The sequence below is a fragment of the Bison bison genome, unplaced genomic scaffold, assembly GCF_000754665.1.
Source record: "Bison bison bison isolate TAMUID 2011002044 unplaced genomic scaffold, Bison_UMD1.0 scf7180017864289, whole genome shotgun sequence".
NCBI lineage: Eukaryota > Metazoa > Chordata > Mammalia > Artiodactyla > Bovidae > Bison > Bison bison.
The window spans coordinates 14,073,117-14,100,432 of record NW_011494861.1 but is presented as its reverse complement, the minus strand read 5'-3'; the positions used below and the strand labels follow the sequence as shown (position 1 = coordinate 14,100,432).

General features: G+C 42.0%; 1 protein-coding gene across 1 annotated transcript in view; it reads left to right on the top strand.

The window, feature by feature from the left end:
• Positions 1-27,316, top strand: part of LOC104995974 (PR domain zinc finger protein 2-like) — a 47,559-nt gene that overhangs the window by 5,399 nt on the left and 14,844 nt on the right. Inside the window, exon 2 of the mRNA XM_010850059.1 lies at positions 12,386-12,459. Coding sequence (XP_010848361.1) covers positions 12,451-12,459 — 9 coding nt within the window. The 5' untranslated portion in view covers positions 12,386-12,450. The remainder of the gene's footprint in view (positions 1-12,385; positions 12,460-27,316) is intronic.

Below are 27,316 nucleotides of genomic sequence, written 5' to 3'. Positions count from 1 at the left end.
TTTTTTTTTTTAAAAGTTTTTTTTTTTTTTTTTTTTTTTTGAGGGATGTTGTTGTTCTTTAGTCTATAAGTCACTTCCGACTCTTTTGCAACCTGTGTACTGTAGCCCGCCAGGCCCCTCTGTCCATGGCATTTCCCAGGCAAGAACCCTGGAGTGGGTTGCCATTTCCTTGTCCGGGGAGTATTCCCTACCCAGGGATCCAGCCCACATCTCCTGCATTGGCAGGCGGATTCTTTACCACTGAACCACCAGGGAAGTCCATTGAAGGCTAATGTGGCACAGGGTTTCTTGGAAGAGAAATTCTTCCAGGTTATTTCTGAGTCCTAAAGTTTTTTTGCTTATCCCATCCTCCCTCTACTGAACATGGTGAAAGGGGAAACTTTTTTCCTACTTTATTCCATGCCTTTCACAAAGCCCAGTCCTTTGTTTTCTACACTCTTGCTGGGTATTTTTTCCCTTGGGATTTCCTCTGTCTCTGGGTCTTCCCCTGGTGGCTCAGAAGGTGAAGAATCTGCCTGCAATGCAGGAGACCCAGGTTCAATCCCTGGGTCAGGAAGATCCCCTGGAGAAGGGAATGGCTACCCACTCCAGTATTCCTGCCTGGAGCATTCTATGGACAGAGGAGCCTCGAGGGCAACACGACTTAGCGACTAACATGCTTTCCTCTGTCCCTAGGCACCCCCTTGTGGCTGAAGACTTCTAAATCTCAGTCCCCCTCCTTGAAGACAGTCTGTGCTGGGACTTTTTTTCCCGTTTGATGGTGGTTTTCCGTGGATGTCTGGCCCCTCTTCTCAGGGTCTGTAAAATGGAACTCGCCACCTTCCACTTAAATGCTACCTGTACTCCTGGCTTATCTGTCTTTAAAATACACTCATTCTTCTTGCAGTCACATTCCAGATTTTGTTGAACTCATCTTCACCATCTCTTTTTACCTCTTCTTAGGTTAGAAAACACATTCTGTTCATTCTTCCTCTGCAGCGTTAGTCACATTTTTCGTTTCTTTTCTGCTATCATCAGGGTTTCAAAGGTTTATTGCTTATCATCCAGATTCTTAGCCGGCTTGCCTGGCTCCAGTCTTTCTGGCTGCCCTTTCCTCTCCTGCCTCCTCACTCTTAACCTGTCAGTTTAACCTTCCTACACTGTTAGGCCTCACTTGGTTTGTGGCAGTTCTCAAACTTTCTGGGCCGTGTTACCCACCCCAGGGCAAAGCTGCCCTCCTGATGTGCAGCCCTGGAAGCAAGCTGTTTCCCTGGGCTCCTCCTGCCCGCATGCGTTCACTGGCTCTGTTTCTAAGAAAATCCTTGTTTCCATCTTTCTCTAAAGGCCCTCAGGACTTGTGTCAGGAGGGGACTGGGTGGATACTGACTTCTCCTTCACTATCTTTGAGGAACATTTCCTACAGGTCAAGTTTACTTTTAACCTGGAATTCAGACACCACCCTTTATTCTGGGAAAGATTGAAGGCAGGAGAAGGGGATGACAGAGGACTAGATGGTTGGATGGCATTACTGACTCAGTGGACATGATTTGAGCAAACTCTGGGAGATGGTGAAGAACAGGGAAGCCTGGCGTGCTGGCGTCCATGGGGTCACAAAGAGTCAGACACAGCTGAGCGACTGAACAACAACAGATGCCCCCAAGAACTGTCCCATCTGCAGTGGGACAAAACTGTGGAGCTCGGCACAGACCCTGACTAGAGGGGCACTGTCTGGCTTACTCCAGCCGCTGGCACCAAGAGGTGGTCCTTCATCCTCTGTGTCATATATTGAGTCCCCAGGTAAGGGGAGGCATTACTCTTTACCTTAAAACCAGAACCACTAATTATTTATTTTGAGAAAATGTGTTGTTCAGTTACTGAGTTGTGGAGAAGTTGAGGAAACATACTTTCCTTTAACAATAAAAATTCATATATGTATAAGAACTTTTTTTTATTAATTTATTTTAATTAGAGGCTAATTAGTTTACAGTAATGTATTGGTTTTGCCATATATCGACATGAATCCGCCACGGGTGTACACGTGTTCCTCATCCTGAACCCCCCCTCCCACCTCCCTCTCCATACCGTCCCTCCAGGTCATCCCAGTGCACCAGCCCTGAGCATCCTGTCTCATGCATCTAACCTGGACTGGCGATTCGTTTCACATATGATAATATACATGTTTCAATGCCATTCTCCCAAATCATCCCACCCTCGCCCCTCTCCCACAGAGTCCAAAAGACTGTTCTATACATCTGTGTCTCTTTACTTAAAATGTAGAGCAGTACACAAACATCACTCTGCAAACAATTTTTGTTGTTGTTATTTAGTCGCTAAGTCATGTCCAACTCTTTTGCGACCCCATGAACTGTAGCCTGCTAGGCTCCTCTGTCCATGGGATTTCTCAGGCAAAAATACCGGAGTGGATTGCCATTTCCTTCTTCAGGGGATCTTCCCAACCCAGGGATCAAACCCAGGTCTCCTGCATTGGCAGGAGGATTCTTTACCACTGAGCCACCGGGGAAGCCCCTGCAAACAGTAGGTGTTGCTGTTACTTTAAAATGCTGTTAAGACTAGAAATAGTTACATATTTAGAGGATAGACTCCAAACTTCAGGTTTCATTTAAAGCAGGAGAGTTGCTCCCTACCAAAATAATAATAAACTCTTGGGAGAAAATCTCAAGAAATACACTGATTGTTGACCCTGCCATCTTAGCAAAATATAGTTGTTACTCTTATCTGGTGTAACTTGTAATTTTGCTATAGGTTGTTCACTCACGAGTTTCAGAAATCTCCTTGTCATTTATGTGTAGTTTGTGGAGGGTGAGTTTTCCTATATACTTGATTGTATGGGAGAAACCAGAAAGCCTCTGAGCAGCCACTTGTAAGATGACTATATTGACGCTCAGGTTTGAAAAGATGCGTACTTGAGTGGCAAGACCAGTTCCTCACAGTACTGAAGCTTTCGTCCCCTTTACAGAAAATTCACAAGTGTTTTGCAGGGTTCCTGAAAGTCCCTTAATTTTTAGTGTTTAATCACATCAGTTACATCTGCATTGGGAACTCCAGTGGAAGAATAGTAACTCAGGGGGGTTAATTGAAAGTTCATTTTATTTGGGGAATTGTGAAGTGAGCTGTCATGGGGCAACTCCTTGTAGAAAGTCTGTGTTTGAGTTGGAAGCTTGGCATTTGAGTGTGAGGAAAGAATCAGCTTAATTTTCTTTGTTCTTAATGCAGCCAACATGAGAAAATGTTACAAAAGCATCATTTTATAGGAAATTCTTTGAGTTTAATGCTGTTTTGCAGAATATATGGAGAATACATAGTCAATAGTTGGTTAGTTATAATTTTCAGCAGAGAGATGGGAATTATAATAATGATCTTGAATCTGTGCATAGTTCTCATCAGACAGCAGGGACTGGCTAGAAAGCACTTGTAGAATTTTTGTAGAAACCCAAAACAAAACCTAAAAGTTTTGATGTAGTAAATTACATGTTCAGCATAATATAATGACATAGGTGTATACATTTAATCAAAATCATAAGAAAGTGAAAGTTGCTCAGTCATGTCCGACTCTTTGTGACCGCATGAACTGTACAATCCATGAAATTCTCCAGGCCAGAATACTGGAGTGGGTAGCCTTTCCCTTCTCCAGGGGATCTTCCCAACCCAGGGATCGAACCCAGGTCTCCCACATTGCAGGTGGATTCTTTACCAGCTGAGCCACAAGAGAAGCCCTTTCACTTTCGAGTAAGAGAGTGCATGTGATAGCCATCCCTAACATTACCAGGTAAATGATAAATAATCAGCACTTGCTATATATTTATTGCTAGCTCTTTATTAGTGAATGCTTAGAGAGGTGTTTCTTGAAAATTTTCCCTTATATTAAAAAAAATTTTTTTTTCAAGTAAAGGAGAGAGATTCTAGGGGAAGAAAAGGCCCCTGCTGCTGCTGCTGCTAAGTCACTTCAGTCATGTCCGACTCTGTGTGACCCCATAGACAGCAGCCTACCAGGCTCCCCCATCCCTGGGATTCTCCAGGCAAGAACACTGGAGTGGGTTGCCATTTCCTTCTCCAGTGCATGAAAGTGAAAGTGAAGTCGATCAGTCGTATCTGACTCGTAGCGACCCCATGGACTGCAGCCCACCAGGCTCCTCCGTCCATGGGATTCTCCAGGCAGGAGTACTGGAGGGGGGTGCCATTGCCTTCTCGTACCATAATCTAAATTTGCATTCATATTACTCTCCTAGTTTATCTGCTGGTCTCTTATTAAATATTCTACTATGGTATTGTTTAACTTAGAGATATTTCAGACAAAAGTAATCAACCTCATCCCATCAGAGCTCTGTGGCTCTAAAGCCATTCGAAACAGCAGACCTTCTCGTCTTCCTCTCAGTTCTGGGGGAACTGTGTTGTCAATATCAAGTTCTCCTGTGTTGTGTTAGTTGCTCAGTCGTGTCTGACTCTTTGCTCTCTGTGGACTGTAGCCCACCAGGCTCCAGTGTTCCTGTACTTTCCCAGGCAAGAATACTGGAGTGGGTTGCCTTTTCCTTCTCCAGGGGATCTTCCCAACCCAGGAATTGAACCCAGGTCTCCTGCATTGTGGAGAAGGCAATGGCAACCCACTCCAGTGTTCTTACCTGGAGAATCCCAGGGACGGTGGAGCCTGGTGGGCTGCCGTCTATGGGGTCGCACAGAGTCAGACACGACTGAAGCGATTTAGCAGCAGCTCCTGCATTGTCGGCAGATTCTTCACCATCTAAGCTACCAGGGAGCCCGTCAAGTTCTACCTGGAGTAAATTCTTTAAACTCTGCCTCCTTATTTAGGTTGGTTGTCAGGACATTCTGCTCTATGAATTTGGGGACTCAGGCCCTGGGATATTTGTCTGTGGTTTTCAGGGTATCACTGAGGAAACCAGTTTATTGAAATGGGATAAATTACTGATTTATTTGTGAGCATTAAGTTCTTTATATCTCTTAATACACACTTGAGTTTGGGAAATTCCTCTCTTGATGTGCTGTTATACTGTTGCTTTTGCCTTGGCTAGAAATCATTCTAGAGGGTGAGAGGCATGAGCAGTTTTAAGCTGTAAGAGTTCATATTGTCCGATTTACCAAAGGGTTATTACCTGATAGCTCAGTTGGTAAAGAATCCGCCTGCAATGCAGGAGACTCTGGTTCGATTCCTGGGTCTGGAAGATTCTCTGGAGAAGGGAAAGGCTACCCATTTCAGTGTTCTTGGGCTTCCCTGGTGGCTCAGCTGGTGAAGAATCTGCCTGCAATGCGGGAAACCTGGGTTCGATTGCTGGGTTGGGAAGATCCCTTGGAGAAGGGAAAGACTACCGACTCTAGTATTCTGGCCTGGAGAATTCCATGGACCGCAAAGAGTTGGACACGACTGAGTGACTTTCACTTCACTCACCGAAGGGTTGCCAAATCTTTGTTGTATTCTCAAATCTGTTTTTTTCTCTTCACACACACACACACACACACACATACACCCTAATGAAAGTGATAAACATACCAGTTTTGATTTTTCACTTTAGCTTATTTAATTTGGTGACATTGTCTTTTTAAAGTAACGTTGGTATATTTTTCAGTGTGAAACTAAATGTTCTGGATGAGTATTCCAGTGATATGTATAATTTTAGAAAAGGAAAATGAATGACTTCATTTAGCAAATTCCTAGGCAGATTCAGTATTTATGAATTATGTGATTGTTCTAATCCCCAAGAATGGATGCTAGATGTTTTTATGTTGATAGCTAGAGTTTATAAATTGTAACTTGGTGATTCCATTCTTCTGGTAGGAATTGTGAATGGTAGTTTTTGATAGTACATTAGCTGTGTTTGTTAATGAAAACTGCCTTTGAGAAGTTGGCATGCTTTGGATATTTTAATTATTTTTCTAAAAGTTTCTTGGGACTGCAAGAATCTTTTGGTCAGAGAAAGTTAAGATTTACAGTGTAAATCTGTAAATCTACTTTGCTAAAAGGTTGATCATCTCAGTGTTTGCCACAATGACATTCATTTACCATGAGAGATCTACTTTATGTAGTGATTAGTTTTAGAATTATTTTTCTTTTCTTATGTAGGTCATAAACATTCCAAGACTTCTTTTACACAATGATATTTTTAAAACTTTTTTTTCTTTTAGTCCATGTTTCCATATTTTTGATTTTTAAAATTTTGCTGCGGTCATGCCAGTTCTCTTATTTCTGTTTTACTATTTGTCCATAAATTGTGTGTTGCTTTCTGAGTCTTGAAAGTTCGTTTCTTCTGAGTCTTGATGTTGTTGTTCAGTCACTAGGTTGTGTCTGACCCTTGGACTGCAGCATGCCAGGCTTCCCTGTCCTTCACTATCTCCTGGAGTTTGCTCATATTCATGTCCATTGAATCAATGATGCCTTCCTATCATCTCATCCTTTCTCGCCCCCTTCTCTTCCTGCCTCAATCTTTCCCAGCATCACAATCTTTATGAATCAGCTCTTCCCATCAGGTGGCCAAAATACTGGAGATTCAGCTTCAATATCAGTCCTTCCATTGAACACCTAGGACTGATCTCCTTTAGGATGGACTGGTTGGATCTCCTTGCAGTCCAAGGAACTCTTGAGAGTCTTCTCCAACACCACAGCTCAAAAGCATAAATTCTTCGGCATCAGCTTTATTTATGGTCCAATTCTCGTATCCATACATGACTACTGGAAGAACCATAGCTTTGACTAGACAAAGTCAGCAAAGTAACATCTCTGCTTTTTAATATGCTGTCTAGGTTGGTCATAACTGGTTAGTTGCTGTCATGTGAAATGAGCGCAATTGTATGGTAGTTTGAACGTTTTTTGGCATTTTCTTTCTTTGCGAGGCATTTTCTTTCTTTGTGATTGGAATAAAGACTGACCTTTTCCAATCTTTATGTTACAATGTGGAATTTGTAATCTAAGAAAATAATTTTAAAATAACATTAGTTAATAATTTATTTTCCAAATAGCTCCCCAAACCTAAATTGAATCAAAAGAAAAGACCCTTATGCTGGGAAAGATTGAAGACAGGAGGAGAAGGGGATGGCAGAGAATGAGATGGTTGGATGGCATCGCTGACTTGATGGACATGAGTTTGGGCAAGCTTCAGGAGTTGGTGATGCCAGGTGTGCTGCAGTCCCTGGGGTTGAAAGAGTTGGACAGGACTGAGTGACTGAACTGAACTGAATATCAGTAACTTACAGGTGCGTTTCCCAGGTGGTGCTAGTGGTAAAGAACCCGCCTGCAATGTAGGAGACATAAGAGACACTGTTTCGATCCCTGGGTGGGGAACGTCCCCTGGAGGAGGGCATGACAACCCACTTCAGTATTCTTGCCTGGAGAATCCCATTGGCAGAGGAGCCTGGCAGGCTACAAAGTGGGGTCGCAGAGTCGGACACAACTGAAGTGACTTAGCGTGCACATAGTGAATGTGCAAATCAAGTATTTATATTCCTAATTCTTTGCCCTTCCTCTCAGACTTAGACTAGTCTTAAAGAATCTGCTATTGCTTTTTCTTTAAAGGCTTTTCATATTGTTTTGTAGGCTTCACAAGTCTACAAAGGACAGATACGACAGTTTGATGTGTTATATGTAGTGCATTAATGTTAGTCTGTGTCTTTCTTTTGTTTGATCTGCATTATCTCAGATGATGTGATAGAAGTATGGCTGGGCCTGCAGGGATGGTCTGACCCTGGAACTGCCTGTTTGTATGGGGTTTCCTGCATATTTCTAGATTTTCTGGTCTCTGGCTACCGTGTCAGATGACAGCAGCTTAATAGTTGTTCAGATTGTCTTAATCTCCTAAGGGACCAGTATTTGAATAAAGACCCTCCTAATTATTTTATTGTTGCTGTATTCATACTGATTATATATAGTTAAATCATCTTTATGATATTACTAAATTAAATATTTGTACAGATTTATCCTAGAATTTGGAAGCAGTATCTTTAAAAGTTAAGTACATGTATGTTATTAAAACCTTTGATCAGTAAAATCAAGATCGAACTTTTAGTTTTCTAAGAGTATGTGCTGTTAGTGAAGTATATTTGGTGATAGAAATTCACATGCTCTAAATTTGTGAATCTGTCTAATGTAGTTTATCTGAAAAACATCAGCAGGTGGAATGGAAGGAAATGCAGACATTTTAAAGAAGTTTTGGTCAGGCATAGAAATCCAAACAAGAAACTAAGAATCTATGGTCCCAAAAGTCCAGGATTTTAAGTTTTTCATTATTTACTACTGGAAATTTGGAGGCACTTAATTATTTAGCATTTTATTTAAAGTTTGATAGAATTCCTCAGTTTCATTGGTAGGTGTGGAAAGATTCCTCTCGGCCGCTATACTGGTATGATTGATACTTGCAGTTACCATGTTTGATAAAACACAGACCCTGAGATAACTGTGTTAGAAAGGTAGGTATATAAATCAGTGCTGTTAAAGTCAACACTGAATGTAAAAGTTATGTAGAACTGCCATGCATTTCCACAGGGGTTTTGCAATCCTGGAGGAATTTAGGGAAGTTATTCCAATAACAGAGTTTAGAATCTATAGTTGCTTTAAAATGTATTATCATGGTGCAGCTAGTACATGATTACTACAGTTCAGAGGTTCTCCACCAGAAGGGGATGTGGGGATGTGTGGCTCAGAGGGAGCTGCTGGCATTGATTTCGCAGTGCAGAGCTAAGTGGCCTTAATGAAAGGGACAGTCTTGCACTGGAGTGAGTACTCAGCTCCAAATGCAGTGGTCCTGTGTTGAGAGACACTGCCAAAATCTTAGTTCTTTTCTTGTAACATCTCTTGTTTTTAGTATAGTTGAATATCCTAATTTAAAATATCATTTGAGAAGTCAGTGTTAGATTGCGATGTTTTTCATTATTGTAAAATATTTTAGATATATAATCTGATAGTATTGTTAGTCAAGAGAGAGAAAGAAAAAAAAAAAGAGGGTCTTGTTTTTAGCAATTAGGATTAGAAGTGATAGAGAGGAGGGTCCAAGCATACAGCATCAAGAATAAATAGTGAACCCTTAAAGATGTTAAGGTCTCTCTAGTTTTTGGAAAGAAATGATATTGTTGCTGCTATTTAGTCGCTAAGTTGTGTCTGACTCTTTTCGACCCCATGAACTGTAGCCCACCAGGCCCCTCTGTTCATGGGATTTCCCAGGTAAGAATACTGGAGTGGGTTGCCATTTCCTTCTCCAGGGAATCTTCCTGACCCAGGGGTTGAACCTGCATCTCTTGCGTTGGCAGGCTGGTTCTTTACCATTGAGCCACCAGGGAAGCCTGAAGAAAGGATGCTGCTGCTGCTGCTAAGTCGCTTCAGTCGTGTCCGACTCTGTGCGACCCCAGAGATGGCAGCCCACCAGGCTCCTCTGTCCCTGGGATTCTCCAGGCAAGAACACTGGAGTGGGTTGCCATTTCCTTCTTCAGTGCATGAAAGTGAAAAGTGAAAGTGAAGCCGCTCAGTCATGTCCTACTCTTAGAGACCCCATGGACTGCAGCCCACCAGGCTCCTCCATCCATGGGATTTTCCAGGCAAGAGTACTGGAGTGGGTTGCCATTGCCTTCTCCGGAAGAAAGGATGAATGCCATCTAATTTGGACAGAGAAGGAATAGGCAGTATAGAAAATCAGATTATTATTAACTCATGTAACAATCTGAATTACAAGTTTTTCATTAAAAAGTTGAGATTCATTGAAATAAATGAAAGAGTAAGATGTTTTAAGTACTTTAATATTTTAGCTCTTCATTTTTAGATGTCACAGTATCTGAGTTGTTTGGTTTGTGCCTGTGAGCTGGCAACTATGAAAGGGGAGGAAAAGGGAGGGAAAATGTATTAAATAAAGAGGGAAAATAAGTGAAAAGCAGATGGAAAGAAGGAGATAGCTTCTCAGAAAATGGCTGCTGTATCCTTCCATGTCCTTAGGATGAAAACCCTGGTGTCATCTTTGACTTCCTCTTTTTTTTTCATACATGGCGTCAAATCTGGCAGCAAATCCTGGGGACTCTATTTTAAAAATAGATCAGGATCTGCCGACTTGTCACATCTCTGCTCTGTGGGCCAAGGCCCCATCATCTCTTGCCTAAATGGGGACATTAGCCTCCTAAGAGGTCTGCTTGCTTCCACCCTACTCCCGTATAGTCTCCTTTTAAATCTAAGACACGCCAGGTCGCTTCTGCCACCGTAAGCCTCCCAGTGGCTTTCCATCTCTGGATGAAAAAGCTGTAGCCATTCTGGTGAACGGTGCTTACCTTGCAAAGCTCATGTTTCAATCTGTCTCTCCTGTTCCCCACCCCACTCTGTGCCATTATGTCCTGCACTTGGCCTCTCGTCTGCTGTGTACAGTCTTCCTCCTCATGATGCTTTTCCTCCCTCCCTTGTTGACTCTCAGCTCCTCACCTGCTTTCTCAGTGAGGCCTTCTCTGACCATGTGATGGATTCACTGGCCAGTGTTGAGATAGAGATTATAATCCTTGTCTCCCTCTCCAGGTGCCTGTTTTCCTCTAAAGCACTTTGATTATCTGACATACTACACGTTTTGCTTGCTTATTTGTTAGAGGGCAGGGATCTGTCTGCTCAGTACTCAAAAGTAGAGCCTGGCATGTAGTAGGTACAAGGTGAAGCAGGACTAAAAAAGCTGGTGAAATATGGTTCAGAAGCCATAGCAGAAACCAAAGTTACTGAGTAATTTTAGCTTCCTTGAATCTCTGTCATTAGTTGAGAAACTAACCTTGTGAAAATTAACTGAGCTGGTTTATGTGATGGTAGCCCAGAGCCTGCTTGTCTTAGAAGGAGCTTCCTAATGATAATCAATGATTCTTATGAGAAGGAAAAGACGGAGCAAAGGAGATGGTAAAACATCTTTCCAAAGATCTTTCTCATTAAAACATTTGCATTTTACTACAGGGGTTTTTTCCTTCCCCCCCAAAGCTAGTTCTTCATGGCCAGTGTTAGTAAATCCATTTATAAAAGTGTAGTGAGACGGTAGATGAAATCCCTGCCATTTCTTTCACTCCTGGGTGCCTCAGGTGTCACCAGGGCCCTCCTGGTGGAACTGAATAGCCATAATAGAAAAGGCTTAATTTCAGTGAAGAATATGTATGCTAAGGAAGGACATGTTAAATGTATGTGAGAAAGATGCTGAATATTATAAAGTTAAAGGAATGAACTTCATGGGTTAATTACCAGTTTTCTGAAATCATATTCACTGCATATTTACTTCTGCAGAGTATATATTGATTTGGCTAGCACAGAGCTTTCTAACAAATTGCAAGTTGTCAAATACATTACCTGTGCCAGTTATGAATAAAAACTAGTTCAGGTGACTAGGCCTTAACTTAAATATAGTGCCTTTGATTGTTAAAGGTGTTCAGGTGAGTGTGGCTAAAGACCTCGAGAAAAACCTGAAATAATCCTTATTAATGAAACCGGGAGAAATATCAAAGCACTGTTCTTGATGATAGGGGGCAGGCAGTATATTTTAGGATGAAGAATGTCCCTAAGTTATAATTTCCTGGGGTATTAGCAGTTAGAACATGAAGTACAACGTAAGTCTTGTGACGTCTAGGAAAGAAACATGAATGTAGGTAAATCCGTGAAGAAATAGAATTCTATTTAATGATGTGTATACATGCATGATGAAAACAAGAATATTACAGTGGCAGTGCTACTCTCATGATTTCCATGTATTATGAATGACTCCTAAGACAGAAGGTTGCAGAAAGGACCGTCTTCAGGGATTGTTCTTTAGAAACAAGTATGTCATTTGCGTTTGCAAGAAATAATTCTGTCTTTCCATTCCTATACTATGAATAAATTGAAGAAAAATTTTAAAGGAGTAATTGTAGTTCTTTCCAAACAGCTTTTATTAAAATATTTGCATTTTACTACAAGGTTTCCAGTCTTTTTCTCAAAGAGAAATCTCCATGGAAATGTTAGTAAACTCACCCTTTCTACTTGAGGAACTTGAAAAACAAAATAATGTATAGGGGTCTAATTGTGTTTGTATTCAACACAGTATTGATATAAGTCAAAGAAGAACCTTTACATCGCTTAATAAATTACTCAGCTCTGCTTTGTGTTTCTACTAACAAAGCTAATTTATTTCTTCTTAGGTGTGCTTCAGTTCCAAAGCAAAAATCTGATGTCATTCTAATGAGTCTGCTTTCAATTGCAGAGTACAATGAAGCCCCAGTAAAGGGTAGTAAGACATCTATTTTATTGTAGATAATAAATCTGCAAAGTAAGTTCTTAGCGTAGATTGAAGTTGATCTAGCATGGAGTTGCTTTATGAATAGTCCTTTGAGCAGACTCTACAGTTCTGTATGTGGTTTTAAATCACTGTAAATTTGTAGGCAGGTACATATCACAATTGTCTGTTTTTCTTTTTAGGGCTCATGTAATCAAAGAAGTTTCTTTGTTGTGTGTATCTTTTCAGAACACAACAGGAATTGAAAATGAATCAGGTGAGTTTAAAAATAAGAATTTATACAAATACATTATCTAGATGTTAGTCCAGTTCTTAATTTTTAAAAGATAGTAACACACACCTTCATTCCTCCTAGATTTTCCTTTCTGTTGCTTAACAACATTCGTTAGTTCGTCATTTTCATAGTGTGTGTGTTCGTGGAATGGAGTGTGCATTGTCTTGCGTGAGTTGGTGTTTCTGTGGCATCTTAGGGCTTCAGTTCAGGCTTCCTTTTTCTTTGCTTTCCCTGGTGTTATTTTGTTTTTGTTTCGAAGCTTATTAAGCTTCCATTTTTAGTGCTTTTTATTTTGTAATAACTCGTTGGTTGCAAGGAGAAAATTGAAAGTTATTTTTAGAGACCAAAGCTAAATGGGAAACTTTAAGCCTTCTGTCCTTTAAAAACCAATTTAGAATAAAAACAAGAGGATGGATATTGAAACATAAGATGTGTTTCTCCCTACAGGAGGGTGTGGGGTTACCTGGAGATTAAATAATTCTGTAGCCTTAAGGGAGTTCTGATAAGTAGAACCAGTTACGTAGATTTTATATATTCTAAAGTAGGATTCTTGTTTTCTAGTCTTAATATCTTTTCACTTGCAGTTACAGGAATGTATGGATATTAGAAGCATTCTCTCTTGACATCTTTATAAAACTTTTTTTTTTTAATATGAAGGAAAGAACTTAAATATGTGAAGTCTGTAATTTTTGGTGCTTAGCTTAAAGCTCTCAGGCTTGAAAACATTTTGTACTCTTTATCAACTGAAACTTCAGACACCTTTTTTATCCTTTACAGGTGCCTCTTGCTGGAGATCACAAGTCCAATTTCATTAGGTGACCAGGTTTAATCCATTCAGGTCCTCTGTTGGGATTGAGAGATGTGAAATTTTTGGAATGGATTCTTTTGATTTCTTTTCATTACTTTCTTTATCAAAAATTTGTTGATTTTAATGCAGAGGACCATACATCATAAAAAATGAATCTGGCGAACACATGGGCACATGGTTTCTATTATTCTTAAAGCTTGCAGATTTACTGACATGCTTTTGAAGGCAGATTATTTTTGAAATGGTGAGATGGGGGAGGGAAAAAGAGAACAGAATGGATTTTTTTCATAGTCACTGTTCATCAAAGTTCTGTGCATATACATGTCATAAAGTTCATTTATTTTCCTCTTTTAAGATTGAGTCTTAATGCTGACCTTGTCTCCTCATGGAACTTGCTTTTCCACTGTCTCAGAGCTGTTGTTAGAGGAGCCTTGGTTCTGGACTGGAATGATGGTCAAACCTTCCAAAGCGGAATCGAAATATTGACGTCACTTAGGTGGCAGCACTCTTCAGCGCCATTTATTTCAGGTGGCTAACCGTACTAAGCTAGTAATATTTTATTTAAAGCATATTTAGACCTGTGTGACACCTCACACTTTTGCTTTAATATTGCAGTTATAGCAGAAGAACTTGCATTTAAGGAAAGTCCACATGCCTTTCAAAGAGTTGGAGCAATAACCAGTTCTTTTTGGCTTTTTGACAATTTCTTGTAGAGGACTCCCTTTGATGCCAAATATCAGTGGGAAAGGGTCCTCTTATGTTTCTAATGGCTAGTGCATTTCTGATTTGGGTGTAACTTTAGTGGTCTGGTAGTGATGAAACTTTTATTTGGATTATAAAAATGTCCACTTTTTATAGTAAAATTTTCAGCATCTTTAGTTATATTTTTATTCTTTGAAGAGTATTAGTCTCATGATACTGAGACCTGATTATTATATCATGACATACAATCTGTGAGTATTTTTCAACAACTGTCCCATCTCCATGATTTTTAAAAATTATGAATTGTTTCAGGACATTTGCTGTTTTTCCCTTTTGTGTTTATTTTTATTTTCAGCTACTGAAATTGAGCAGTAAGTGCCTGAAAAGCCTCAAAATAACTACACAAAAATTTAGATATTAAGCAAGTTTTAACTTGAACAGGGTTAATTTTTAATGAAAATCTTGATGATGACTTTAGGGTTAGATATTTCTCTCTAGGGCCTGGTCAACATTGCTTTGGTGAATCTTATGGTTGGTATCTAAGTTTCTAAGACAATATCATGGAGTCTGTTATTTATACATGCCTGACAGCTGAGTGTTAGGGACTGAAGGATCCTCGGAGTCAGCATACCATATTGTTTACAAGTGAGTCCTTTAGAAAAAACCACAAAGTCCAAAGCCTCCTGGCATTTTAAGCACCGACTGTTGAAGCAGTGTTTTGAACTGCTGTCTTATCAATCAGTATTCCAAGGCGTTGCAGGTGTAGCAGGCCAGGCTGTATCTCCACCCTCAGCCCTGGGATCCACAAAGCTCTAGGCCCACATGCTCTTTGCTTATTTTCTCTTTCTGTCTGTTCTCAGCACTTAACCTTTTCTTACTGTCTCTTATCTTTCTAATTTAGAACCCAGCCTTTCCAGCCACTGTCTCCCCTCACTCTCCATTTTCTTTTCTTTCTACTTTCAAATCATAGATACCTTTGCTTGCTTCACTATCATTCCACACCCATCCCTGTTAACTTTGAGATGTTCCACAATTCTTACCTTTTCCTAAATTTTTCTAGGAGAAACCAGAACTTTATAAATGGCTGTCCCAGAGTTTAGAATGCTTTACTTTCTAGAACATCCAGGGCCACCAAGTTCCATAATATAAATATGTTCATAGTGGCTTAAAGTAGATGTGCTAAAGTTTAATGCCACTTGCTATCTAGTGAGTACTTAATCAACATGCCAGGCACTGTAGTGTGTGTTACATATATATTATCTCAACTCAAGTCTTTGCAGCCACTGTATGAAGAGTGTGGTGGTTTGGTCACTAAGTTGTGTCCAACTCTTGTCTAACTCTCTAGGAAGAGTAGGTATTATAAGTATTTTATGGATGAGGACATTAAAGCCAGAAGCCCATGATCTCTCACATAGTAAGTGACAGAGCTCTGAGTCACACCAGGCTGGTCAGATTCCACAGCCCAGGTTCTTGATTCCCATGCTATACTGCTGTACTGGTCAGGATGAGCTGTGTGATGCTGTACTTACAGACAGGCAGCTCCAAAATCTCAGCATCTTACACAGCAACTGTTGATTTCTTGTTCTTGCTAACATCCAGTGTGGATCTCAGTTCAGTTTCAGTTCAGTCGCTCAGTCGTGTCCAACTCTTTGCGACCCCATGAATCGCAGCACGCCAGGCCTCCCTGTCCATCACCAACTCCCGGAGTTCACCCAGACTCACGTCCATCGAGTCAGGGATGCCATCCAGCCATCTCATCCTCTGTCGTCCCCTTCTCCTCCTGCCCCCAATCCCTCCCAGCATCAGAGTCTTTTCCAATGACTCAACTCTTCGCATGAGGTGGCCAAAGTACTGGAGTTTCAGCTTTAGCATCATTCCTTCCAAGTAAATCCCAAGGCTGATCTCCTTTAGAATGGACTGGTTGGATCTCCTTGCAGTCCAAGGGACTCTCAAGAGTCTTCTCCAACACCACAGTTCAAAAGCATCAATTCTTCGGCGCTCAGCCTTCTTCACGGTCCAACTCTCACATCCATACATGACCACAGGAAAAACCATAGCCTTGACTAGACGAACCTTTGTTGGCAAAGTAATGTCTCTGCTTTTTAATATGCTATCTAGGTTGGTCATAACTTTCCTTCCAAGGAGTAAGCGTCTTTTAATTTCATGGTTGCAGTCACCATCTGCAGTGATTTTGGAGCCCAAAAAGATAAAGTCTGACACTGTTTCCACATCTATTTCCCATGAAGTGATGGGACCAGATGCCGTGATCTTCGTTTTCTGAATGTTGAGCTTTAAGCCTGCTTAAGAACCAAGGATGACCGAGGCTTTGTGTCAGTACACATGTCTTTTACTTAATTGGCCAAAGTTACTCCTATGGCTACATTTAAAACTCAAGAGGGGAAAGCAGTGCAAACCCGTCACGTTTAGGAGGAGAAGAGGACTATACTCTTTAGGTAGAGCCCCAGTGATTTCCCCTGCTTTATCGAGATATTATTGATGTATAACGTTGTGTGGGTTTAAGCCCTAATGGTTTAATACAGGTGTCTTGATGACTAACTTATTGAGTCACACAGTTTTTTTTAAGAACCATTATATAACTCATTGTTATGAATATATGAAACTTTCTGTCAGTATAATAGATTTATGATTTGCTATTGTTTTAGTTGCTGTCGTGTCCAACTCTTTGCGACCCCATGAACTGTAGCATGCCAGTCTTTTCTGTCCGTGGGATTTTTGAGGCAAGAATACTGTAGTGGGTTACCATTTCCTTCTCCAAGGGATCTTCCCGACCCAGGGACCTAACCTGCGGCTTCTGCCACGTCTCCTGCATTTCAGGTGGATTCTGTACTGTTGAGCCACCGGCAGCAACTTAATATATTGATCAGTCATCCACGGTATTGTCAGTAATGAGTAGCAAAGCAATTCAGCCTTCCAAACTTGTTCTAAAATTTTACATACTGAAATAAGCTTTTAGTCACTGATGCTGCAGATCCAACTCTTAGAATTGTGATAGGCTGTCAGAATAATGGAAAGATCCAGAGTGTATTACTTTAGCTATTCTGAATGTTCTCTCATCCCCTCTTTTGTCCTGCATAGACTGCATCCCATGTGTTGTGAATTCTGCCTGCAGGGAACTAGACAGGCAAGGGCTATGCTTTGTAACTTATCTTCTCTTAGAGGAAGACAGTTAAAAAGCAGGATGACAAACAAGATAATTTCAGATAGTGAAAAGTGCTGTGAAGACAGTGAAATAAGGTAGTGTTTATATAGAATATAAAGAATGGTGCGTGACAATGGGGGAAGGTTCTCTGGATTACATGGTCAGGGAAGGCTGTTCTGAAGAACTGATTAATAATAGAACAGAGACTCAAGTAATAACCAGGAACCAGATGTGTGTAGCTCTGGGGAAAGAAAGTTATTGGCAGTGTGAACAGATAGTGAGTGCATAGACGGAAGGTGAGAATGAGCTTGCTAGTTCAAGGAACAGAGAGCAGCCGGGGCTGGTGCTTGGTGAGCCTTAGGGACTTTGGATAGGATGAAGTTGCTGTGAGAGGTGAGGGCCAGTTCTGTAGGGCTTCCCGGGTATTTTCAAATGGTAAAGAGTCTGCCTGCAATGCAAGAGACCTGGGTTCAATCCCTGAGACAGGAAGATCCCCTGGAGAAGGGCATGGTAAACCACTCCAGTATTCTTGCCTGGAGAATTCCATGGACAGAGAAATCCAGTGGGCTCCAGGCCATGGGGTCACAAAGAGTCAAAGATAACTGAGTGACTAACACTTTCACTTCACTTTTAAGAGCCATGAGAAGTTATCTTTTATTCTGAACGCAATGAGGGGGCCTTCTCTGGTGGCACAGTAGATGGGAATCTGCCTGCCAATGCAGGAGACATGGGTTCGATCCCTGGTTCAGGAAGCCACATGCATCAGAGCAACTAAGCCCATGTGCCCACAACTACTGAACCTGTGCTCTAGAGTCCAGGAACCATAGCTACTGAGCCCATACACCTAGAGCCCCTACTCCGCAATAAGAGAAGTTAACGACAGTGAGAAGCCCGCACGCAGCAACAAAGACCCAGTGCCAGCAGAAGTAAATACATTAAAAAATAAATGCAATGGGAAGCCACCGGACAGAGACATACTCTGATTTCCAGTTTTTTAGAATGTCACTTTTCCCGCCCTGGGGAGATGAGACTGTTAGCGGGCAAGAGTGTGCTAATATGTTTGTTTGCTGCTGCTGCTGCTAAGTCGCTTCAGTCGTGTCCGACTCTGTGCGACCCCATAGATGGCAGCCCACCAGGCTCTCCATCTCTGGGATTCTCCAGGCAAGAACACTGGAGTGGGTTGCCATTTCCTTCTCCAATGCATGAAAGTGAAAAGTGAAAGTGAAGTCGCTCAGTCATGTCCGACTCCTAGCGACCCCATGGACTGCAGCCTACCAGGCCCCTCCGTCCATGGGATTTTCCAGGCAAGAGTACTGGAGTGGGTTGCTATTGCCTTCTCCGTTTGTTCACTATTAATACCATACTTGAGGACGGTTTCTTCAGCTGGACAGCCTAATGGACCTGTCAGCCTTCTGAAAGAGGGCACTTTTAATGTGTTTTTGGAATTGTTTGACTGCTGTTCTCTTGCAAAGATAGTGTATGTGATTTTCTTGTTCTTTGTCTTATCTGCTTATCCTTTCTGCAGTTTCACTCATTCCTTAACCAAGTACAATTTAATGCTATTTCAGGAGACTGAAGCTCGTTTTATTTTTTTCCCCCAGCATCTAGAACAGTAACCAAGAATATTGTTTGCAAGTCTAAACAAAGAAGAATTGTTCATGGAATTTGAGTGTTTTAATACTCTCTGATTCAGATGTTTTTGCTGGTGACAGTTGCTGTGGTGATTAGTATTAGTCTGTTGTGCAGGAATATGTGAATATTTTTCAAGGTTTCATAGTATTGTGAATATACTATGTTGTGTACTTAATATTAAGGGATATTGAATCTGAACTCTCCTGTCACCTACTGCTGTTGCCCCGCACCCGCCCCCCCGCCCCCCGCCCCAACCTCCACCCCAGTGCTGGTTTTGGTCAAATCGATATGTAAGAAACAAGATGCTTTAATTAAATAGGTTAAAACTGATACAGTGACTTGCAATCAATCTCTGGGTGAAGTGTATAAAAGGAGTTACTGATAGAAATTTAAGTGAAATGTCAGTAAAGCTTGTTTCTTCTTATACTTTTAAAAATAAAGACATTAGTATGAGACGTCACATGCAGTCTTATGTAATAGCAGCCAGTGCCACTGCTCTGCTATGTACTAAACCCAGTGACTGTTTATCTGAGACTGTGGAGAGAAGGTGGAGCAGACTGATTCCAGGCCACATGTGGTATTGGATCAGACCTGTGGTCATTGTGAGGACCAGAGTGGACTTTACTTAGGGAGATGGGACATTTTTGGAGGTTTTTGAGCAAAATAATGCTTGACTTGGGTTAAAGAAAAACCTTGAAAAATTTTTTCTATGGCATTGACATTTTTTTCTTTATTTTCTTTTTTGTTGTTGTTTAGTCACTCAGTCACATCTAACTCTGTGATCCCATGGACTGCAGCACATCAGGCTCCTCTGTCCTCCTCTGTCTCCTGGAATTTGCTCAATTCATGTCCATTAAGTTGGTGGTGCTATCAAACCATCTCATCCTCTGCCGCCTCTGTCTCCTTTTGCCTTCAATCTTTCCCAGCATCAGGGTCTTTTCCAGTGAGTTGGCTCTTCTCATCAGGTGTCCAAAGTATTGAAGCTTCAGCTTCATCAGTAGTCCTTTCAATGAATATTTAGGGTTGATTTCCGTTAGGATGGACTGGTTTGATCTCCTTGCTGTCCAAGGGACTCTCAAGAGTCTTCTCCAGCACCACAGTTTGAAAGCATCAGTTCTTTGGCGCTCAGCCTTCTTTATGGTCTAACTATTACATCCATTCATGACTACTGAAAAAAACAAAATTTTGACTATATGGACCTTTATTGGCAAGGTGCTGTCTTTGCATTTTCATAGGCTAAGTTTGTCATAGCTTTCCTTCCAAGGAGCAAATTTCATTTTAGCATGATTTAAAGAGAGAGTGTAGGATTCACTTAGTTATTTTACTTTAAAATCAACTTTAAGGTGTAATTTATGTATAGTAAAATATACTCATTCAAAAGAGTGTTGACAAATGTTCACACTCATGTCACTACCCACCACTCTCAATATATAGGGCGTTTCCATCACCCCCAAAAGTTCCTTCTTGCTGCTCTGCACCCCTCGGCCTCCACCCCAGGTGACCACTATCTTGCTTTCTGTCCCTATGGTTTGGTCTTCTTCTGTTCAAGACTTTCAGGTAAATGAAATCATATAGTGTATGTTCCTTCGTGTTTATCTCTCTTTGGTCAGCATATGTTTTTTAGATTGATCCATTTGTTCTGCATGTTAATGGTTTATTTATTCCTTTTACAGGAAATCTTTTATGGGAGACCATCTAACCATCTAGATAAATCTGTTTGTAATATTTCTAAAGATTTGGTGAAACTGTGGGATGGCTGCTATCTTTCATTTTCGATGTCTCTCCTGCTTTTTTTGTAATCCTAAAAATATGTATGGTGTAAAATATCAAAACCACTTTTGCGTTGTAGCATATCATTAATTTAGAATTTTAATTTTTGTAGGTAACTCTAAATACCAGTTTGATGTTAAAGACTTAAAAAAGCCTTCCAAGTAAAGTGATTCCAATCCATTAAAAAAAGCCTTCCAAGTAAAGTGATTCTAATCCGTTATAACTTGAACCTCAATTAGAGAACGTGTAGTTCAGGCAACTAATGCATTGAATGATGACAGCACTTAAATCTCACTTTGAATCATGTATTCTACTAGGTAAATAGCAATTTTTATAAAATCCAGGACATTGTTTTTTGGTTAGAAAATGTTAGGTTATTTCTGGAATTTGAAAAAGAAATTAGCCACTCGAACAGCATTTCCTTACATAACTGTGGAGGGAACTATGACAGAAGGCTTATCTTCTTGTTCAGATGTTAATACTTCATTAGAGAAGGTTACAGGGTGGTTCAGCTCTGCCTCACCTTTGCTGTCCTGTGACTCATATTTCTCCTTCAGTCCTGGCTTTGCCTCTCCAGCTGTCTGAACTTGGGCAAGTCACTGCCTTCCCGGTGTTTGTTCTCACCTGTTAAACAGGGATAGTAGTGGTTCCCGTCCCATGTGGGCAGGAGTAAGCAAGTAGTAAATGTGAAGCACTGAGGCTTTATCACATCTTGTCACTCCCCTGCTCTGAACCCTGCAGCGCCCCGTGCTCTCCAAAGGCTGGTCTCTGAACCTTGGTGGTGAAGGTTCTGCAGCATCTGGTGGCGGCCGCCTCTGCTTTCTCCTGGCTCACTCTGACCTGATCTCTTTTGGTTCGTAAACTTGCCAAAGCCTTTGTCTCCTCAGGATGTTTCTCTGGAATGCTTAGTCCTCCCACATGGCTCATTCTCATCTTTCAAGACCAAGTCTCTGTATCATTTTCTCTGAGATGTGCCTGCCTCACCCCCAGCTACCCTAACTAAAACAGAGTTCCCTTCTTATCTCTGATTATCACAATGAGATGATTATCAGAGTTCACTGGTCCCAGTGGGAACTCCCCACCAGTCTCCTGCATTAGCCGGTGGGCAGGACCCTGCCTCCTCCTTGTTGCTTTCTTCAGTTCCTAGGGTAGCTGGTGCCGGCACGAGGGGCACCAATTGGAAATCTGTTGGAAAAGTGGGAATTGCTGCGCTATTTCAGGTTTAACGGATGGGCAGTGGGCATTGGAGGGAGGGATCAGATACAGCAGATTTTAAAGGCTCACCAGCAGTCTTTGACTGTTGACCTCCCTCCGTTCCCTGAGCCTTTTCCTGGCCTTTCTGACACCACGCCTGCCTTTGGGATGTCTTCGTCTAGGTCTCCTCTGCTCCTTTGACCCTCAAACAGTGGTGTCCTGAGGGCTGGTCCTCACCATTGTCTTGCTCTCTGCTCCCTAGTCTCATCCACTTCCTTGGACTGTGTTACCAGCTGAGTGCATCTCCTCTTAAAGCCATCATGGCTCCGGTACCTCCTGGCACTTGACTGTCAGACACTTGTTTGTTTGACTGCTCGCAGTGACCACTGTTCTGAGCTAGGCATCTTTGCTGGGCTCTGGGTGTGAGGCAAGTGAAACAGACCTGCGCTGTGTGTTCGGGACCTGTTTGCTAGAGAGACCATAAACCAGGCCAGACTGTAAGTGTGTCAGAGTATAGTGTGCAATGAAAGGCAAGAGTGGGAAGCAGGCCTGATAGGGACCCTGCTGGGTAGGACTGTGGGGAACAGGCTTCCTCTGGGTAGGGAGGGGCGTAGAGTGTACACACACACACACACACTCACACACACACACACTCCCTTGGGAATCCCCAGGCCGGAGATTGCAGCAGCTCCACCATCACACACACACACACACACACACACACACATCACACACACTTGTTTGGGAACCCCCAAACATTGCTGAGATTGTAGCAGTCCCACCATCTGGGGCTTAAAAGCAAAGGGTAAGAACTCTGTTTTCCTTGTCCATTCTTACAGGAGCCCAAATGGGACAACAAGCTGTTGCTTTTAATATACCTCAGTTTGTTCTAGTCTCTTTTACTTGTTCTTCTTTAGTGATTAGCCATGAAACCCTTCAAAAAAGCCAAACCCTTGTGCCTGTAGGGGAACAGCCCCTCCCATCGTACTTAGGAAGCTGCGGGGGGTGAGGGGGCCTGACTGTGTGGCTCCGGCCTCCTCCCTGATTCTCTTGTCACCACACACTCCAGTCCTCTGCCTCTTGGTCCTGAGCTAGGAGGTACCAGAAGGTCAGGGGTGGTCTTCCTTAGTCCAGCCATCCCCAAGATTTTTGTTTATGTCGATTATGTATTTAGATATTTCCTGTGAAATTGAAACAGGTTTTAGGGAGAAATAGATTCACAGGAAATTGTAAAAGTATTAATAGTAGAGCCTTGTGTGGTCCTTTGCACTCAGCTTCCCCTGATGGTAATGTTTTTACTCTAGTGCAGTATCAGCACCATGGAATCAACATGGCCCGGTGATATTAGTCAGACTGTAGGCCTTATTCGTGACTCAGAATATTGAAAACACAAGGTTAAACAATTGCACATTCCATTAGCCAGTGGAATGATGACATCATCATATGTCAAAGGCTCCAGAAAATTCCCCTGTACACACCTGAGAGTCAGAAAGGCAGGTGACATCTTAGTATGATTATAAAAATGGCCCTGACCGTATGGATGCCCAAAAGGGACTTTCCAGGCATCTCCGGGTTGCAGTGATGGTTTAGTAGTGAAAATGTGAACACCTGTATGGGTTTACTTTGGCTCCATGACTCTGTGATTTGGGAAAATTACTTGACTGGGCTCCTCTGAGGCATGGTGTTTGAGAGTCTTGCCCCTGAAGCTGACTGTTGAGGTTTGAATCCTAGCTTTGCCACTTATTCGCTGTGAGCACAGTCAGGTTTCGGTTTCATCTGTAAAATGTGGTTATAGCAGGACCCACAGCTGGCTGGTAGTGTAAAGATTACATGAGGTGCTGCAGAAACAGCTTGGGATTGTGCCTGGTTAGTACCCTAGGTACTGTCAGTGTTTGCTGTGAATATGGTGAGGACTCTCTGAGGCCATGTGTGGGAAGTGTTTGGTAGTGCACAGCTTGGCCCAGAGGAAGGAGCGAAAGTCCTGGTCCCTGGGCTGCCACCATCCAGCCTGGAAGGTCACCCTTGGTCAGAGGAAGAGTATTACAGGAAAACATAGAGGACCTTTGAGAGGCTCTACAGCAAGGTCAAAACTGGAGACTCCAAATACCTGTGAGGTTTTTTGTGTTAGAAAGCAGAGCAGGAGCAGTTCCTCTGCTGGTAGTCTTGAGGAGGAGGCCTGGGTCAGCTGTGTTAACCGTTGTGTCTTCACTGCCAGCATGTGCCAGCACTCGGGAAGTGTTTATTAGTGACCGAATGATGGGCAGGAGGCTTGTGGCAATTGATTGGGGCAGAGAGGGGATACTGACTTTCTTTGACTTTGAGATAGGAATTTGTGACATAGAATTAAGGAGATCAGTTTATAATTAATAACGACGTAGCTTACTAACTTAATCTTACTATGGTAAATCTGATACTACCATTCCAGATCAGTTCACTGATAACTTGTTTCACTAAGTAGGGAATTCAAGGGTTCTTACGCTTTCTGTTACATAACAGGTAAGTAGAGAATCCTCATAGTTTCCACTGTATTTGTCACAGTGATCAGTGTCAGAAACCTTTGAAATGGGCCTGGGCCTTGATTCTGGGCTATTTCAAATCCTAAAAGATGATGCTGTGAAAGTGCTGCACTCAGTATACCAGAACATTGGAAAACTCAGCAGTGGCCACAGGACTGGAAAAGGTCAGTTTTCATTCCAATCCCAAAGAAAGGCAGTGCCAAAGAATGCTCAAACTACCACACAGTTGCACTCATCTCACACGCTAGTAAGGTGATGCTCAAGATTTTCTAAGCCAGGCTTCAGCAGTATGTGAACTGTGAACCTCCAGATGTTCAAGCTGGTTTTAGAAAAGGCAGAGGAACTAGAGATCAAATTGCCAACATCCATTGGATCATCAAAAAAGCGAGAGAGTTCCAGAAAAACATCTACTTCTGCTTTATTGACTATGCCAAAGACTTTGACTGTGTGGATCACAGCAAACTGGAAAATTCTTCGAGAGATGGGAATATCAGACCGTCTTACCTACCTCCTGAGAAATCTGTATGCAGGTGAAGAAGCAACAGTTAGAACTGGTCATGAAACAACAGACTGGTTCCAAATCAGGAAAGGAGTACAGCAAGGCTACATATTGTCATCCTGCTCATTTAACTTCTGTGCAGAGCACATCATGAGAAATGCTGGACTGGATAAACCACAAACTGGAATCAGCATTTCCGGGAGAAATATCAATAACCTCAGATATGCAGATGACAGCACCCTTATGGCAGAAAGCGAAGAACTAAAGAGCCTCTTGATGAAAGTGAAAGAGGAGAATGAAAAAGTTGGCTTAAAACTCAACCTTCAGAAAACTAAGATCATGGCATCTGGTCCCATCACTTCATGGCAAATACAAGGGGTAAAAGTGGAGGCGGTGACATATTTTATTTTCTTGGGCTCCAAAATTACTGCAGTTAGGGACTGCAGCCATGAAATTAAAAGATGCTTGTTCCTTGGAAGAAAAGCTATGACCAACCTAGACAGCATATTAAAAAGCAGAGACATTACTTTGCCAACAAAGGTCTATCTAGTCACAGCTATGATTTTTCCAGTAGTGGTGTATGGATGTGAGTTGGACTATAAAGAAAGCTGAGCGCTGAAGAACTGATGCTTTTGAACTGTGCTGTTGGAGAAGACTCCTGAGAGTCCCTTGGACTGCAAGGAAATCCAACTAGTCCATCCTAAAGGAAATCAGTACTGAATATTCATTGAAAGGACTGATGCTGAAGCTGAAACTCCAATACTTTGGCCACCTGATGCAAAAAACTGACTCATTTGAAAAGACCCTGATGCTGGGAAAGATTGAAGGTGGGAGGAGAAGGGGATGACAGAGGATGAGATGGTTGGATGGCATCATTGACTCAATGGATATGAGTTTGAGTAAACTCTGAGAGTTGGTGATGGACAGGAAGGCCTGGTGTATTGCAGTCCATGGGGTCACAAAGAGTTGGACATGACTGAGTGACTGAACTGAATTGAACTTGATTCTGGGACAGCAGAGATGGCGTCCTGGGAGGCTGTTGGCCCCTCTGGAAGGAGGAGTGTGCAACCTGGCCTCTGCCCCTCTCATTCTGTGTGATTCATGCCTCTCCAGTGGCATTACCCTGCGTCCCTCCCCCGCCACAGCTATGGCCGTTCCACTGTCCCCTGCCCAGCTCTGGACTCGTCAGTCTCTGCCTGTCTGATCCCTGAACTCACCACACTTATTCCTGTCTCAGAAAGGTCCTCTCCTGGCCTGTTTTTCCTGCATGCTGTCACCCAATTTCCTTCTTGCTTCTCGAGAGGTCTCCCATGAGCACTCTGTCTGAAATACCCCCTTTCCTTTCTCCCTTCACTGTGTCATCTTCTCATTCTTGATTTCTCTTCAGAGCATCAGTAGCTACCAAGCACTGTATATCTTTGTTTAATTTTGTCCATCTTCTTCACTAGAGTGACACAGTATTGAGGTATGTGTGATGCTTAAAACATTATTTGGCCCACAGAACGGACTCAGAAATCTTGTAATAAATCGAGACGCTCCAGTGTCTTTTAGACAAAATCAACCTGAGACATAGTCCCAGGCCTGTTATTCTTTAGTGTACGAACCAAGGTTACCCTGTTTTGAGTATAGTGTTACATGTAATATATTTTATATATATTTATATATATATATATAACCCCAGTTTCCCAATTATGGAAATGTTGGGAAGTGAAATTTTCTTTAAAATATGCTTTTATTCCAAAAGTTTACTTGTCAAATGATTGCTTGAAATTGAGAGCATGCCACGTTTTCTAAAAAAGAATCCTTATGTGGACCCAGAAATACCTATCTCAAATTCAGGCATGCATAGAGAAAATGCTTTCAGATAGATGACTCAGCTGTGCTTTCCTAGCCTTCTTTTTTCTAAAAAGTTCAAGTTAGCTTGCAAGAATCACTTATTCATTCAAGTATATAAGTGACAAGTGTTTCAGGTCTGCTGCTGAGTATTGGGAATGGAGCATGGAGTAAGGTGGATGCCATCTGTCTTCCCTGCAGTCTGATGGGGGAGGTACAGTAAACATAATTATACAAGCAATTATTTAAAATTGTGATAAGAGCTATGAAGGAAAAATAAGGAAGGAGAGAGGATGGTTCTGTTTAGGCAAGCCATCCTACCTCCTCCTACTTCCAACTTCGTAGAAAATGTTCCCTGCAGTTTCCAGCAGTAAGCACCACAGTGGAGGTTCTGACAGCCGGAGAGGTGAGAGGAAGGCCCTGGAGCTGGCCAGTGTCTGGAAGGAGGTCCTCGGGTTCTCGTTGAGCCCTGTTGTAGTGTGAAGGATTACTAAAACAGGAAAAAAGCTTTCCTCTTCTAACTAAAGGAGCCCAAATTAAAAATCATGGATTTGCTGAAGGCAAGTAAGTATGTATATGGGAATTTTTCTTGTTTCTTTTTCCTGTGGTTCTTCTGCTGACGTCCTTTATATTCCCAGGTGTCTCAGAAATTTTAATATAGATGGCCTCCAACTTAGACTCAAGTTACAAATTTGCTGTGGGGATGACCATTCCTCCCTTAGGTT